Here is an 18,492-nt window from a genome sequence, read left to right on the forward strand (position 1 = left end):
AGGTCCCAATGAGAGGACTTCTTGCATTCGGGGTACATGCATACGAACATCACTGTGCTGCTCATTGCTAATGCAACAGACTCACTGCAAAGAATGGGCTTACATAGGAATGTGGGCCTGGAAGGGACTTCTGTGTTCAACCAGTCCAGGCCCCTCCTGTCACAGGCAAACGCATACCACAATCCTTTTCATTAATTTATTGAGCTTCATCTTCAAAAGAGTGGTGGTTTTTTTGTCTCTACAACTCCTGTTAGGAGGCTACTCTAGAACCTCACTGCTCCAATGGATAGGAATCATCTTCTACATCTCCAGGCCAAACTTATTCATGGTCATTTTATACCCATCAGTTCTTGTGCCAATACTTCCCTTTAGCTGGCAGCTCTTCTCCCTGCTGTTTGCTCCTTGATATATTTGCAGAGAGCCACCATGTCCCCGTTCAGGCCAAACCAGTCCAGGCTTGCTGATTCCCTTGCAGACAACAGGCTCTTCATTTCCACCCTCATAGCCCTTCTCTGCACCTTGCCTCCACGTGAATTCATCTTGCACTATATGTCACTGCACCCCATCTGTCCCCTACAATATTCACTCTCACCAGAATCTATGTCTCTCTCCAGCCTGTTTATTAAACTACTGACATCACTGTGATGAATCCTTTCATCTGAATTTTCCCTCCAAACTCTGGGCAGGTTAGAGCATTGGCTCACTGCAATCAGGGCAATCATTCTTCCTGCAGACCTCGAGGCACTGAGCTCCAGTGGTATGAGCAGGTATTAATGGTGCTCAGTATAACTCACAATTTGGCCCCCTGTAAATTGCCCTTGCACGCTGTAGTAGAGAACGCCATACAAATGCCTGTGATGCTGATGGCAAAAATACATCCTGCTTTCCCATCTTCCTTGTGGAGCCTTGTTCTTCAGAAAGAGAGGAAACCCACTCCCACACCAATCTGCTTTCACAGATGAATTTCATTAATCCGGCGTCTGCTACGTGTAGAATTGGCACAGGGGCTACCATACAGCAACGTTACTGCTCAGGCTGAGGAACAGTACGTCAAAAACCTAATATCAGAAAACAGATCCGCTGGAAGCAGTGGTGTCAAGGGCACAAGACTGCAAATGGTAACCACTAGATGGTGCAAGTTTTCCATTCGAGAACCAGCAGAAACAAAAAAAAGAAAGAACGAATGAACGAACGAAAAAACTAAAGAAAAAATTAAAGAAAGAACGAAAGATCAAAAGAAAGAATGAAAGAAAGAAAGAACAGAATACAAGAAAAGACTAAAGAAAGAACGAACAAAGAAAAGAAAAAACAAAAGCAAGAATGTAAGAAAACCAACAAAAGTCACTGGTGTATTTTGAAGCTAGTTAAACAATTTCATATTTTTCTCCCCCATGTCATTACAGATGGACATGACTATAGTTATCTGGAAAAGAAGGATTTTAAAGGAGAGTTTTGGTGCAAACACTTACTTGATCTTTGGTTTTTGATGAAGAACAGCTTGAGTCGCTCTTTAAAGGTGTTTTCATTTACATAGAACTCTACTTGGACCCTGTGAGGAAATCGAGAAAAGACTGAATTAATCGGTGCTGCCGTCCGCAGTGCCTTCCTCCCCACATCCTCCCACCCCTAAAAGCATCTCAGCCCATCAGGTGGTGTCTCTATCCTTCTCCCAGAGCTCTTCCCACAACATATGCTATGAAAGAGATTTGAAAAAGAAGGGTGTTAGACCACTGTGCAGAGCAGGCTGCTAATAGTTCAAGCAAATATGATATAAATGGACAGTAACAGTAACAACAAGCATTTACCCAAAGTCTTATTTAGATGAGGTTTGGAGGACTCCATCACAACCCTCTTTTACCTTTTCTCTGCAGCTTCCACAGTACAAAGGGGCTGGGAAGCCATCAGTTCTTCTATAGCATGGGATCTCCTCTAGTATGGAAGACCAAGAATCACCCCAGGTACCCGGCAGGTATCAGCACTTTCACCAGGTCCCGGGGCACAACACATCCCAGCTTTCCTAGGCCAGGAGGCAAAGACAAAATCCCCACTGCGAGAATGGCCCTGCCTCCATACCTCAAATTTAGAGAGGCGCAAGACAACTCCAGCTGACCTCGACTGCTGCTGGAACCAGAGACAGCTATTCAGCCGTTGGGGTGAAACAGGGAAGATGGGTGTTGGCATCATGAGCAATACCCAGAAGCCAGGGCACTCAGAGCAAGCACACAGACACATTCTGTGCTATGCCCTGTAACTTCAGCTCCAGATATAAGCTCATCTGGCAGTCACAAAACCTCCCTTACATATGCAGGGGTAGGAGCTATAACCTGTTAGCTTGGCTGGTCTAGTTCCAAGCAGTTATAACTAGGGCAGGATTAATGCATAGGCAAACTAGGCACATGCCCAAAGCCCTAAGTGAAGAAGGGGCCCAGTTGTGCTTATTTTACATAGTATAATTATTGAGTGAAAAAAGTAATATAAATATACAGTATTGAGTAGGGGCCCATGAGTTCGTTTGCCTAGGGCCCACTAAAGGGTTAATCCAGCCCTGGTTATAGCTGCATAACCCAGCTGAGGGTCTCACCCTCTGTGTTTATAACCACAAAGTTAACGTAATCATTGAGAAAAGAGACTTGTGTGCAGTCTGGGGCTCCAAAACCGACTCCCCCAGCCCTTTGCACAGTTCCTGGGCTCTCACTCATTGCACCAGGTTACACATTGCAAGGTCGTGTGGGAGGATGTGCCAGTGCAAGGACTGCAGGATTGGGCTCTGCGTGTGTCCTGGCTGCTGGGATGTAGGTCTAAATGCTGCGGGCTCTGTTATTTATCTTGCTGGTAACCACATGTTGCTATCTTGTTCTCTAAAAAGAGCAGTAAGTGCCACTCTCCAGTTGTGAAGAGGATAAACGCGAGGGAGCCAAACACTGTTTAAAAACAGGTACTTGACCTTTTTGCTTTAGACCTCCAAGATGGAAACCTGTCACTGTTTGAACAGAAAAGCGACTCTCCCCCGTTACACTATTATCCAAACGACGCAGAGCAGCTGCTGTATTCACTGTCCATTTTCTGCATTATTAGTGGCATGCAATTTCATTAAGGAAATACAATTAATGCCCTGTCCGACGGGATTGCTTGCCCAAGGACCATGTGTAAATCTCCAATGAAACTGGCTGCTTTCTGTGTTATCCCCACATTGCTTGTTCATTGTGGCCATGTCTACATGTGTGCATTTACTGCACAGCAACCAAAATTACCGCACAGTACGGGCACATGTCTATATGTGAACAGTAAACATGGTGACTTATCCCAACTTGAGCGTAAATTTGATACCTGCATCGTGCCTGATTAGTTACTGCTTAGTAACACACATGGAGACACCTTATGCCAGAGTAACACTGTGTGTATGGGCTGCCTTGGGACTAACTTTAGTCCCAAGTCAGTCCACACACAGCATTAATGCACTTTAATGCCTGCACATGTAGATGCCAGCCTACTCCTGTTTACTGCACAGTAATTTACTGTGCAGTAAATTTGAGCTGGCATAAATGCACATGTAGGCACACCCACTATCATATATTTTATGTACCGCCCAGCTGATGCTGTCCATTAGGTGGTTATTTCTCTTCCATATTTTAGACACTGCATGTTCCCAGCAGATCAAAACTAGTTAGTGGTCACCAGCCACTTGTTTTCTCTGAAATGCCCTTTTATATTCCTGACCGCGACTCTGGAACAATGAATGAAGCACTGCTTTCCCTCAAGCATTCCCCCCAAGTTGTACATCAAACCCAGGGCAAGCTTGCAAAGAAGGTGAAGAACTGAGCAAGATCTCTGAATAGCCAGGTAGCGTAAACCCAAAGAGTGAAGTTCAATATTTATGGATCTCACCGAACTCATAGGGCCGGACCTCCAGCCAAGAATCGCAAGCACCAATACTTCCCAGTTCCCACATCAGTGACTTCCAGCATGAAATATAACACATGAACGCCCGCGTTATGTTGAATAGTGGGGAAAGCCTGGTTTTACATGCAACTTGCAGCCCAGGAAAACTGGACAAGGTTTTGTTGGCCTGCTTTCCACTTAGTGTAAATCTTGCAAAGTTCAAACGCTTCTCAGAAAAACCTCAGGTCCACCACAACATCCCTCGACCCATATCTCCACTGCCGCCATCAGCTGCTCTTGCATTTACCCTGGATTCTGGGTTTGCTTTTGCACTACCAGAGTTGAGCTAGGCTGCAGCAGAATAAGAGCCGTTGTGGGATCGCAGCAGCATCCCTGAAACACGGATGATTCGGTCTCACGTCAAAGCCATGTTTGGCAGCACTGAACCATTAAAAAGAAAAGACATCGTTCCCATCTACAAAGAGAAACATGACTTCTGTTGCTAAGATACCACATGGACCATTCCAGCCAAATCCAGGAGCTGCCGAACATTTCTGAATTTTACTAGACTTGCAGGACCGCTGAAGTTATGGTACCGAGGCAATAAGGCGAAGGCACGCAAGGAGCTTCTGCAAGAATTTCTGAATGCTGCTCGGTGGCCCTGAGCGGAGGGAGTTTCAAGAGGCACCTAAAAAGGTCTGGACTACATGCGGCGCTATTACACCTGCACTATTCGGTTCCACGTCCCCACCCTTGACACGTCCCCACCCTTGACAGACATTTCTGCTCTAGTCCACCCCCTTTCCTCTGGCTTCCTCCTCGCTCAGTCCCAGTCCAGCCCAGATCCTCTGCTCCTGGCTCAACACCCTGCATTTCTAAAGCATAAGGGGAAAAGAGCTCTACAGAGGTTTCTGCCAAACCACAGAAAGAAATAGAAAACACCAATGCCTCTCACTCCCCACGTGAAGATGGAAGGCAAGACAGTACCGAAGAGCACCGATGCAATGAGGAAGAAAGCTGGTTGTATTGTTTCAGCATTAATAAGGCTGGGGTCTAACCCAAAGCCAAGGCATAAGGGAGGTGTGAATACTACCGTCTTCTCCACTGAAAGATGAAGCTTGGTAAACTCTATTTTTATTTTAGACATCCCTTGTGCCTGACTTGATAAGCACCTGAAGGAATGGGACAACAGGGAAGAGAGCAGTGATTTCATCTGGATGCTCCCCCTTACCTCCACCGCACGAATGAAGTAGCCAGACTATGGGATAATCCTATGCTACCAGTGCACTGGGACATCTTCCACCCACCAATAGCTCAGTTCCCCTCAAGACATCCCATATGGTCCACCCTTTGACTTTTCCATACTGACTCAATGGCATGAAGAATGGCTGGCACAAGCACCAACCCATCACCACATCATCTCTGACCCTACAGTCAGTCAACCAGGATTTAACTGGCCACGCCATTATTGGGCACTTTTCAACCAGTTTCAAACTGGACCGGGTCACTGTGCCTCAAATTTATACCAATGGGACCTCTGCAATGACAACAAATGTCCTTGTGGACAAGTTCAAACACCACATGGTTGACTTGTGTCCATTTACAATACTGCCTGGTGGCCTTCAAGCTCTTCACAGTGGCGATGATGTTGCCTTAAGATGGCTGGAACAATATGCCAAAACCATATATGCTAAATGAATAAATAACCTCCTAGTGCTCATAAATGGCAGACACGCAGCACAATAAATCCACAGAATATATCATACGTTTGCATACACACACAGGGTGTGATAAATCCAGGGAATATATCATGAGCTACCATACAGATGTGGGACAAATCCAGCAAATATATTGTGAGGTAGTATACAGAGCCGGGACTCAGTAGATCCAGGGAATGTGTCAGAAGCTTGCATACTGACACGGGGCAAGGTAAAGACACAGATAAACTCACAGACTATCTCACAAGTCTGCATGCACACACTGGACACTCTGGGCCCCCATCACTGTTCGTTTTGGAAGCAAAACTGAGCCGTCCTGCATTCACTCCTCAGCAGACTCAATCCCCATGCCCCTCTGCTCTACCCGCAGACCCCACGGAAGAGAGGAATTTGGAGGACCCAGTGCAACCATGTCCATCTTTGTCTGGAAAAGCTATGAAGTGAAACCCCAGCCTTCTTTAGACCTCTAGGGCCATGCATGAAGCAGAGCTCAGTGACCACAAAAATAGCTATAACTCTTGACAGACTCTCTCTCTGGTATTATTACAGCCTCGGAGGTGGCATAATTGCAGTTCTACTGCTAATCACAGTGTTAAACAGATCGTTCTGCAAATTAGCCACGTGTCAGTTTTACATTAGAATGGCAAAGGAGCCCATTTATTACTAAGGAACCTAACAAAGCAGCTGAGAGTGCAACGAATTACTAGTCCCCCTGCTTCTCTCTCTGTCGTGCTGGTGTCCGTCAGCCACTACTACTATTTTTACTTACAAGAGATTGTCAAAATACTGTTGGGGCCCAAGCGTGGAATCGACCATGGCAAACAAACCCCAGAGCTGCAGCTGATATTAAACCTTTCACTGTCCCATTCCTTTGTACCTATGTCACTGCCTGCCCCTGTTCAACTATTCAATGCTTGGCACATACAGGACAGAACCGTGATTTAAAGGAAAACAGCACCTACTAGTTTTGATCGATTAGCTCTACTAGATCTAATAAAACAAACACTTCCTGAGCAGGAACGCTGAGCCCGTAAGGCAGGGGGTTGTACGAGGATTTACTCAGTAAGCTGCGGTGTTGTTTCAGAAACCCCTCTTAACAAAATTCAGGAAGATGGTGGGGGATATGAGGGGGTCACTGTCAGCAAGTGGTGACATTTGCTGTTATTAACCCTGATGTCCTGCTCCAAAGTGGCCTAATGTACAGGAAGCAAAAGGCACCTTGGGAACGGATGAGCAATGAGCTCGGCGAAGCTGCTCAATGATAAATTCTCCTGCGTGGTTGAAATAATTGGTGCCGAATATGCCAGACTCTCAGAAAATGACTCCCAACTTCCAAGGGGAGTGGTGCTGGCCCCTACCCTGGGGGTCTTTAAGAAGAGGCTGGATGCCTACCTGGCTGGACTCGTTTGAGTCCCATTTCTCTTTTTGGGGTTTTTTGTTGTTCTCCCGCCCTGGCGGGGGGTCAGGCTAGAAGATCTACTAGGTCCCTTCCGACCCTTAATCTATGAATCTATGAATCTATGAAAATGACTATATATGTTCACACATCTATAATAAATTTGTCTGGAGTATGACTGAAAACTGCATCTGACTGGAGGGCCTGGTGGAAGTGTGTGGGGGGCTACACGTGGCAGGGTAGATCCTATCAAATACCACAATGTCACAACCTCCGGAGTAAGGTGAGTATAGGGTGCCTCAAAAACCTGGCTCCCACCATCTTGTGGGCATTTCTTGGTTGCAGAAAGGCTGAGAGACATCCTGCCTTGCTGGGGCATTAGGCAGTCAGCAGCAGTTCTTCTCTGTTGCTCTCTGGCAGAAGCTACAGCCATCAAAGTGCTCAACATCTGGATTCGGTCTGGCCTTTGGAGTCTGTCTCAATGGGCTAAAGGTGTGGGGGGTAAGTTTTGGGCAGCCTCCACTCCTCCATACTCTTGCCTAAGCGTACGAGGCAAAGGTCTTGGTGTGGTGGTTGCAGGACTCCTCACAAGTGAATTCATCAGGCACCCAACTAGACCTTTACCATGTACACCGTAAACCAGAGGATCCACAGTTGCCTACTCATAGGGAATGTGCTTGTGGAAGAAATCACCCTCCATTTGATTAGCTAGGTAAAAGAAGTATAAGGGATATAAATCCTGACAGGTCTTCCAGGCCATAAACCAGCTAACTTCTCATTGCCAGACCCTAGAAGACACTTCCTTCCTGGGGATGTTGCGTAGAAGCACCCTTCCTAAGGCTGTTCTTGGAGAGACCGCTAGAAGAGAGCGTGGGGGACTGGACTGATGAGTAGTCTGCACTAGCAAGGCACCCTTTGGCACCAATTGCAGCGGGACTCTGTCATGTAAAGCTGATAGCACAGATCTCAGTCACTGGATTTAGAGCCAAGCACAGTCCTGCGTCTCCGGCCCGATCCCCGGTTACTGCTGGAGGAGGCTGCGTTCCAGGTGAAGGTGAACAACAGCTCCAGAGTCCTCGTTCAGCTGCATCAAGTCTGCACCTTTGGAAAACCTCTCTGGATCCCACAGGAAAAGCAGGTAGAAAGTGGGAGAAAGAGACAAGGAACCTCGTGAGACAGCAGATGCTGCTTCCTGAGCTACTTGCAGAAGAAACTCCCCATTCACTTGCATATTCACTGCTGACTCCAACGATGCTGGCAGGGACTGTGAGCACGATGTTGTTTCACGGGCAATGTAGCAGAGAAAGCTGGATGCTGTAACAGAAATGAAATAATAGAGTCCTGGAGCTATTAGCAAGAACTATGAGGGCATCTGGCATTCACGCTGGTTCTGTTGCAAGGGAGAAATCACTCACTAACGACACATCTTACGAACCAAGCAACTGGTAAGATAACATTTGAAAGTACTATTAAAACCCATCACCAGGGAGGGCTGGAAATACTGTAGCATGAAGCAAAGGAGTCTATTAAACATCCAGGAAGCAGTCTGGATCCAGGGTGTCAGCCCAGGGGATTTCATTAGGCAGCTAGAAATATTTATGCCCTAATGGAAGGCAAGAGAAGAAATGCCCAGAGCAAGACATGCTTGCTGCCCTATTCACTCCAGGAACCTTCCACTATCAAACCTGGAGAGGCTGAAGCTGTAGAAAGCAAAAGCCAAGAAACTAAAGGCAGTTTTCAGCTGGAGAATGGAGAAAAGAAGAGCTGGTAAAATCAAATTCTTCTTACCAGCACTGCTGGTCCCAAAACGATGTTGCCTGCTCGCTGGCTGTCCATGTGCATAGAAATTGGAAAAGACACCTATACTCTCACCCGGTGTAATATAACACTGAAAACTGGGCCATTGCTCCCCATGTTTCCAGATATAACGTGCGGTGGAGTTTTGAGACATGACGACTGATAAACAGCAATGCACACAGATGAAAAGTAAGGGGTGAAAGTATCTACATCAGTACCGTTAAAAGGAGGTTTCAGTTCCAAGCTGCTATTAATGAAGAACTCTGTGAGGAAAGGCTATAGCACATTGAGATAAATTATTTTAGGAGTCTTGCTCTGGAAATAATCAATCTGTGTCAGGACACATCTTCTACAAATAAATCAGATAGACATAAGTACTCACTACACTGCATGCTTCAGGTAATTGCTCTCTATCTTTGTTAAATTTGTCCCAAAACATGGTGAGGATTGGCCTTCAGCTATTGTATCAATCGATGGATGTGCAATTCATCAGAGCCACCAAGGATTAAGTGCAGCTAATTGAAGCAGCACCTTCTGAAAGCATGGCCTGCCGTACAGAAACGTTTGCCTTTGTAATGAAGAAACCAGCAGCAATATCAATCAAGGTTTGCCAGCAGATGGCTTGCTGATCTATAGTAATGCAAACCACTTTCAAAAAACATCATGACTATAAACACTGATGGATAAGAAATGAATACCAGAGGGCTTTCTCTGCATGAAAAACTGGACTGTTTATCCATCAGTGACAGCCGCAACTATGAAAACAAGCATTCTTAAAACAAGCCAAAATGGCAAAATATCCTGGGCAGACACTGCCTTTACATTTGCTTCCTTATAACAACAAGCAGAGACTAACCAGACTAACCCTAAGGTTTTGCACAGTCCCATTCCCTGAGGTCAGATCCACACAATGCAGACAGCCACATCCCCTCTAAATTCATGGACCAAACCCCGGAGCCCTAGGTAATTTGCAGCAGCTGTTCAAGCACTGATGAGAGCCTTACAAATGCAGCATTCAACAGGTGAGTTGTTAAAACCCTCTTACCCTCCTCCCATCCCTGTCCCATATCTGCATCAGATGCAGAGGATTTAGCATGGGTGTCCTCAGCAGTTACTGATATACTTAGACAACAGGGCATGGGGGGGTGAATGCAGTGGGTCACCAATGCAGTCAAAGATAGCAAAAAAAAAAAAAAAAATCTTAAAGTGAACAAAGGAGCATATTGTGTCTGAAGGCACACAGTGGGGTAGGGAAAGGCCCCACGGTATGAACAGCCTGCCACTGTCAGAGGTATCCGAAAGGGGCACAAGACAATTCAAGAATGCAGCTCTGTGCCCCCATCAGCCACGGCAGGCTCCTCTGTGGCAACCAGGTATGCATGAGAAGTGAGACGAATGGCCCGTGGCTGCCACCAAGTACGAGGCTTTGCCAAGAAAACGAGGCAACGCCCCGGTGGGTAACTGTGCAAGTTCCCATAAAAAGCAGCACACTGCTACACTGCCTTTCCCTTCCCGCTTGGTCCCTCTCTTAGTCGATACCTGTCCCCAAGACCCAGCTGAATGAAAGAATCATGGCCTGCCTTTTCCAAAGGTCCCAGTGGCTGAAAGTGTCTCAGTTCCTGGATGCCTAATTCGAGACACTGTAAAGAGGCCTGATTTCCAGGAAGCGCTGAGCACTGGCCCTGCCTTGATGCCCCCTGGTAACCCTGTCTAGAGGGGGGCGAGCGATTCAAGAGGCTGACACGGACTGCAGCCAAGGCAACAGCTGCAGCCTATGTGTGAGCAGCACAAGGAACACCAAAGCACATGTCTCGGGAAGCCTGCCTTGCCGCGGGCCACTGCGGCTGTATAGCGTCCTAGCCGGTATCAGGTAACCTTTGCTGACGTTGCCCCATATACATCGTTATGCTGCAACTAAAATAACCACACTGGCTGATCTTGCTGGGCACCGTGGAGCCTCATTCAGTGATTTAGAGACAAGCCAGGGAGCTGCATTTTTAGAACAGCAGCCCTCTTCCACTAGGCCAGCAATTCCCGGAAAGGAGGGAGAAAGTGCATGGCACCGATGGGCCGCTGCCAAGTATCACAGGTGGGGAGGGTGCCCATCCTGGAGCCATCTATGACTTATGGGACATTATCCCCACCCCTGACTGTTCCCCTTTCTTCAGACATGTAGGAGCTGCCAAAGAGCAGTTAATTGCTCATCCAGCTCCCCACCACCGCCATGTGAGAATACCATTGCCCAATTCATGGGCAAAGCTGCAGTAGGTGTGAAATAGCCAGGTCAAACCTGCTGCATGGCCGCAAGTGCTTCATGCCACCCATTGCACCACAGATGCATAGAGCAAGTACCTGGATCCGATGTTGAAAATACGTGTTCCCAACAAGATGAGAGAGCATTGCCAGCGCATTGCCATGCAGAAGGCCTGCACTACCTGCCTCCACCATACTATCTCTTGCTAAAGGAAGAGAGCTGTCTTGTAAAAGCATCCGCTGTTACAAGCTGGGGTGGGGATTGCTAAGTGCAAAGCATAACGCACTGGTCACTATGTGCAACACCCTCTTGTGCCCAAGCTGCAGAATCAAGCTTTCAGCTCTGGAGGTCTATCCGCTGGGGTCTGACAGGCGGCGGCCAATTTAGATGTGCTTGTGTAATGGCCAAGTGCAAGCCCCCAGCTGCTGTACTCAGAATTGGCACAGAGTCTGCTGCAGCCACACTGCCTTGGCGGATGGTGGCAAGATCAGGATGCACCTGCAGCTCGCTGTCCATACGTGGAGGAAATGTTAGAGGTGGCTGGCAGGCAAATACATCTCACCAGTTCACAAAGAAAGAGGCATTCCTAGAAGTCAGTGCTGCTCTGCTAGGGATGAATATGACCTGATGTCTTTACTGTGCAACCCATTAGCACCACTTCAGGCTCAACACAAAGCAGGCGGACCGAACTGCTAGAAAGCCACTGGGTGGGTAGACGCTCCCCATTGCTCACTGTAGGGCTACCACAAATATTAGAGCCTGCCAGCTTCTCTATGATTTATTTGTCATAGACTTTTTTTTTTAAAGAATAACTTTAACTTTTATGTAAATCACAGCACCATAGAAAATGAAGATTGGAAGGGACCCCAGGAGGTAACATCTAGTCCAACCCCTACTCAAAGCAGGACCAGCCCCAACTAGCTTATCCCAGCCAGGGCTTTGTCTACCCGGGTGTTCAAAACCTCCAAGGATGGAGTCCACATCCTCTGTGGGCAACCTGCTCCAGTGCTTCACCACCTTCCTAGTGAGGAAGTCTTCTCTAATATCCAACCTCAACTTCCCCTTCTGCAACTTGAGCCCATTGCTCCTTGTCCTGTCATTTGCCCCCACTGAGAACAGGCCGGCTCCATCCTCTTTGCAGCCCCCCTGCAGGGAGCTGAAGGCTGCTATTCAGTCCCCCTTGGTCGTCTCTTCTGCAGACTAAATCAGCCCAGTTCCCTCAGCCTCTCCCCATAAGTCATGGGTCCCAGTCCCCAAACCATTTTCATTGCCCTCCACTGGACTCTCTCCAATTTGTCCACATCCTTTCCGTAGTGGGGGGGACCCACAACTGGACACAGGACTCCAAATGTGGCCTCACCAGTGCCAAACAGAGGGAAATCATCTCTTCTCTCAACCTGCTGGCAGTGCTCCTACCGATGCAGCCCAGGATACCATTAATCGTCTTCACAACAAGGGCACACTGCTGGCTCCTGTTCAGCTTGTTGCCCAGAATCCAACAAAACCAGTTGAGTTTGGTAGCCGATGAACCAGCCCTCCCATGCCACAGGAAAAGGACCTCCCACCAAACCCACCATCCACTTGCTCTTCTGCAAACCTCCAGCGTCCCACCTGCTTTGTGCGGTGGATGCATCTAAAGACCAGCATGTCCCTTTTCACTAGAAAAGAATTTGAAAGCAGACCACAAAGGTTTTATTTTGGGGAGAAATCTCATGGAATTCACCCTTGCTGCCTTCCAGCCTCGAACACCCAGGGGCCCGCTCTGATAATCCTCAAAATACCAGCTTCACTACAAGCCCCTCACTTTAAAGAGCTGCAATTACTATTATTATGTGCTCCACATACTGGGGCAATTTCATTTCAATAGCACAGTTATTTATTGTGCTTTATTAACCTAGGAGCAGAGGTAATTTATTCCAAGGTGATGAGCTCCAAAAAAGACATCAGACCTTGTTCTAACAAGTGTTGAACACAGACCTAAAATAAGCACAGCTCAAATCTCAGCCACGAAGCGAAAGCTGCTTGGAAAAAAAGGCAGCTGGATAGTTCTGCAATATAACAGTATCTTCCCTAGATATTTAGGGAGGTATGATGCAAGAATTGGAGCCCTTTTTTCCCTAAGAAAATGCAGGAGTGGAAAACGGTCGTGAATATACGTATGAACAGAAACAGCAGCAATGCAGAGCACGCAAAGCTACAAGGCTGAGTTTCATAGTTTCTAGGGTCAGAAGGGACCTGAGCAGATCAGCAAGTCCTACCCCCTGCCATGGCAGGAAAGAGTACTGGGGTCAAACGACCCCAGCAAGGTGATTGTCAAACCAATCCATTCAGCCTGCCATTACAGGAGTTCACTCATGTAATGGCAGGCTGGATGGATAATAGGGGGTTACAAAGAATATACCCCTCCAGCAAACGAGAGCTCCCCCCACCCTCCCACTCTGCATTTCCATGAGACTTACATGGTAACTCCAGACTTTCTAAGTCGCCCTCCAAGCTCACCCCACCGCACGCTTTGCTCCAGGACTGACTGGGCGCTCAGCACATGCAGCCCTCCTTAGCTCCCCTGGCCCCTCTGCTTCATGTGACAACAGCTGGGGATATTTTGAAAATCTAGACGGCTCCAAAAAAACTCCTGACCAACCAACAGAGTGGAATTAATATGATGGCATCTTGCTTTGGACACTGCCCAAATCTCCTCTCTATTCAGGTGATTTGGAAAAGAAAAAAACCCACACTAAATAAATTCCTGATAAACCAGCGGAGCGGCTGTACCAGGGATTCAGTTCTTCACATTTTCCAAGCCAAGTTTTGTGACAGCTTTGGAGTAGAAAGGGGAAGGGGAATGAAGGGGTCTGGGGCTGGATGCCACAAACTTCCTGTGTGATCTTGGACAAGTTACGTACTCCACTCTCTCTCAAATAAAGACATTTTTGGGGCAAAAATAGCACCTCTGTCATGAGGTCTGATTCCTTTTACTCTCTGTGAAACAAGGAGAATGATGTTTGCCAATGGCACAGAAGATTTATGAGGCCGAATTGATTTTTTTAAAGCCATGCAAGACTCTTGGTTAGCAGCTGAGATGCAAACACAAAGAATCGCCGATGCTGCTGTTGCTCTTCTACGCTGAGGGTTTTACTCTCCCTTTGGCAAAACACTGAAATTTCTCTGCATTATCAAATCAGCAAGGCACTTTATTGACAAGGAATAGCAGTAGCTGCACAGCACCTTTCTGTATCCAGAAGAGCTGGGCAGGAAATGGTTTTCCCAGCCAGTGAGGCTTCAGGATTTCATCCCCCATCTCCCTTTAATTCTGTATCAAAATGAAACAAAGATCTGTCATGGTTTTCCACCAAAAGCCAAACAAAAAGAGAAAAATGCATCCTAGACTAGCCCAGTAGTCTGGACAGGCACCTGGGAAATTTCAATCTAAGGCTTTTCATTGCCGTTTCTCATACACCCCAGATGACTGCGCTGACCCACAGATACGGGAGGGTTTCTGTTTCCCAGACCCAATTCCTGTCCCAGAGATGAGAAATCTTTCCTCGTACAACTTTTCCTGGATCTGGCACAGTCCCACCGACAGTTTCCATTTAATAAAGCAGGATCTTCTGTCCAAAAAGCAGCTCCAGTGAAAAAGTCCTGGCCAACCTCACCACAGTCAGCCACTGATAGCAGCCAGTGAAGCCCCCTGAGCTTTCCATGCAGGAGGAGGGCAGCAGAGGGAACTAGCTCGCTGCAAAGTCCATGGCAGGCTGGACCCTGAGACACAGCACCACACCAGGAAACCAGGCCTGTTTCCATCGGAAACCTGCCCATCACCCCACAGAAGGTCACTGGCCTGGAGATCCTTCCATTAGGCATCTCTCATTCTCTGAAGATGCGGTTTCTGTTGAGACTCCCTGCTTTGTCAGAAAATTTCAAACCAGTTCTACCTGCACCAGTCAAAAGCCTGCTGGCACAACCATGCTGCAAAATACAATGCTCAGTGCACACGCACAACCCAGCAGGTGCAGCTCAACAGGTAGCAGACAGGTGCAGCTCAGCATGTGATGCAGGAAGGCTTCCTTTCGCAAGGTTTTAGATGGATTTCTAACTTCAAGGAAAAAAATCCTTTTCCTGCCAGGTCAGAAAGGGATTCCTGCTATACCAAAAGTGAATGTTGGCAGTGCCTGGCTGTTTGAAATGGGACAGAGATGTTTCCAGACCTTAGTGTAACTCCCCGGGAGCAGTCACTCAAAGCAAGGTCACAGAGCTGTAGCTGGGGGCAATTTGGTGACTCTTCCACAGGAGGAGCGGCATTGGAGATCAGCGTAGCTCAGCTTCATCCGTATGATCTATCTCAGTGGTTCTCAACCTTTTTGGACGAGGACCCATTTGTAAACATCGATGGCCAGTCCCGACCCAGTGCCCTTCACTCCCGACCTGCTCCCCCCACCCCCAGTCCCCAGTGTGTGGGGCAGGGGAGGATGTAGGGGGCATGGGGGGAACTCTGCCAACCTGCAAGGGAAAAACCATGGTTTCCCACGTTTTTCTCCTTTCAAAAAGAACACATTTTTAAAGTTGGTTCATGCCCCTTCCATATATTCGTGCGACCTACTTTTGGATCACAACCCACGGGTTGAGAAACACTGATCTACCTCTAGCAGAGTGGTCAGTGCATTGAAATATTGGCTTACCCTTGATCCCATCACTACTAAGCAATGGCTTCACATCATCCCAGTATAACAACAGGGGGGAAATGAGAGAGGCAAACCCTGAGAGACTACACATGGGGTTAGATATCTGCCAAGATATTGTGCTCGGATGTGTTAGCAATAACCATGTGGGAGTAGCCCTAAGCGAGGCAAATAAGACATCAAGGTATTCTTCAATATTAAAAATACAGCTGTGCAGCACTTCCAGCCGATGCATTAACCTAGCCACTGGCAATCTGTGGCAGGAGGGGAAATGCAAAATACTCCCAAACAACAGCATGCAGATTGAATGCTCATGAAAAACACCTGCCCTGAGATCAGAAATCCCCCATGTGTCCAAAAAAACCAGTGCAAATGATGATGCCTCAGCAGGTGAAAAGGGGGCTAGAGACATACCTGCCACTCAACTGCTTAAGGACAGGAGGGGACTGGGCTAGGGAGTGTACCTTGACTATTATGCTGTAACTGTTATATCCACGTGCTCCTGGAGAGGGAAAAGCCAGCTAAATCACGGTAACTTTAACCTGAAAAGAGTAGAGCTAAAGTTACAGCGGTTTTGCTCCACTTGTATTGCTACAGGAGCAAGCAGATTTAACAGGTACACTGTAATAGCTTATAGCGGTATCATTCGATACTCGTATAATTATTACATCCGTCTGCACCCAAGGTTATCTTGACCCTTTCCGAGGCAAAATGACAGTTGTTTCCTGACCTATTTATTGCTTGGCTTCTGTGGAGAAAGCCGTGAAGAGCATTAATCAGTGCCAACTGTACAGGTGATTTTTTTGGATACGGGCACCAAGCCAGGAGAACCTGAATGAATGCCAGTCGTTTTGCATAAAAGATCAAAAAAAACACCTAGAGGCTCAGGCATCTTCGCAATTAAACCACACAAAGTACCTAGATACATATATCTTCACCCCACTGCCCTCCCCTTCAAGCCATCCCTATTACTTCGATTTTGTGATTTCCTTCCATTATCCTACTTACCTTTCCTGATAGCAACTGCCTCTGCTAACGGGGCAAAAAGGGTCAGAATGACTCGGATGACAGAGATGTGCTATGCATATTTAATAAACACAATGCTGCGCGGCACAGTTTTGGGGATCTCCATGTGTCAGCCATGCAGATGCAGAACAATTCCCAGATACGCCCACACACGCTTTGCTTGTGCGAGTCCTACAGTTAATGAAGGTTTAAAAAAAAAAGTGGGGAGGGGGTGGGATGTAGGAAGGTTTTAGTGAAGCATCTCACCCACCAGCAAAAGCAAAGCTCTTCAGGAGCTGGCATAAAAGGAGAGACAGAAACAGAGTGACTGGTGTGCAGAGCATGGCAGGACAACAGAAATGCAGAGAGCTGGAAAGGCAAAAGACAGAAAGGAACCAGAGCGAGAAGCATGAAAGCATGAACTGAAATATTTAGAGCCAGGTTGGGGTGGAGGGGAAAGGCCAATTAAGGATGTAACTCCATTGGAGGGATTGCTGTGACTGCAACTCCTGCAGACCTCCCTGAGCCAGCCTGAAAGCAGGTACTGCCAGGTACAGCCAGGGCAGCGAGGAACTCAGCCCCGCAGAGCTGCCCGAGAAGGTGAATAAATATTCAAATGGTGAAGGGCTGTCCCTGTAAAGCTAGCTCAGCCACATGTGCAGCAATGTAGATGCGCCCTCCGCCCAGTCTGATGTTGAGAGTTATGTTGGGAGAAGGACCCGCAGAGAAAGCAAGAGCAGGGGGCATTCAGTTCACGTAGGGCAGTGGTTCTCAACAAGGGATGTTCTTAGCAAGGGAAGTTGAGGTTGGATATTAGGAACAAACCTCTCACGAGGAGGGTGGTGAAGCACTGGAACAGGCTACCCAGAGAGGTGGGGGAGTCTCCATCCTTGGAGGTTTTGAAGACCTGGCTAGCAAAGCCTTGGCTGGGATGATCTGTTTGAGTACAGTCCTGCTTGGAGCAGGGGGTTGGATTGGAAGTCCCTTCCCACCCTCATTTTCTATGATTCAACCTTGTTAGACTCCAGGCACCCCTTGGAAAATGCCAGTTAGGCCCCCCCCCCTTGGAAAATGCCAGTTTTTTGTTTTGACTCATTTTTTTAACTATCAAAAAATAATAAGAGGGTTGGGTTTTTTTCCTGCTGCAAAGAACTCAGAAAGACCCCAACAGCTCAGGATGTATTTAATGTTATGGCTTCCTACTAGAAATCTATGGGTTTATCTTGTGACACATGCTTGCGCACCTAACAGTCCTAACCTAGTGTGGCACCCCAGGACACCCTCGAAAGGATCCCACGGCACCCACCCTGGTTGAGAATCAAGGATGTCGGGGAAATGGACACACCAACTGCAATTACTTCCTCAGCCTGACAAAGGGTATTTAAACCCCAAAGCTTGCTAAGCAGAATTTTTCCAACTATTCAAGTTGCTCTAATAAAAGAGATCAGATTTACCCAACAAACCTTGTCTGCCTGTGTCCTTAGACCAACACAGCCACAACCTACAGCCCTGGGAAATGAGTCAGGCAGACAATGCACAGGTGCACACAGCCAGCCCCCAGTCTCTTCCAGGCAAGCCTTTACCAGTTACATTTTCAAACTGTAAAGGAAAACCTTGTAAAAGTCTGCATGCTGGCCAAAAATGTGAGCTTCAGCTGCAGACTGCCCACCCTGGCAACAAACAGCCATCAAGAAATTATCCCAATAAGTGGGAAGGAGAGAGCAGGGGAACTACCTTGCTGATAGGATTAAATCAGCTTGAAGTGAT

The 18,492-nt window shown here is 47.4% G+C and overlaps 1 protein-coding gene across 3 annotated transcripts in view; it reads right to left on the reverse strand.

Annotated features, from left to right (window-relative positions):
- The window catches only part of KCNT1 (potassium sodium-activated channel subfamily T member 1), a 218,196-nt gene that overhangs the window by 79,748 nt on the left and 119,956 nt on the right, over positions 1-18,492 (reverse strand). For all 3 annotated transcript variants that reach the window (XM_019510827.1, XM_019510828.1, XM_019510829.1), the window contains exon 3: positions 1,470-1,549. In XM_019510827.1, the coding sequence (XP_019366372.1) occupies positions 1,470-1,549 (80 nt within the window). The remainder of the gene's footprint in view (positions 1-1,469; positions 1,550-18,492) is intronic.

Source organism: Gavialis gangeticus, unplaced genomic scaffold, assembly GCF_001723915.1.
Source record: "Gavialis gangeticus isolate Ggan-Ray unplaced genomic scaffold, GavGan_comp1, whole genome shotgun sequence".
Lineage (NCBI taxonomy): Eukaryota > Metazoa > Chordata > Crocodylia > Gavialidae > Gavialis > Gavialis gangeticus.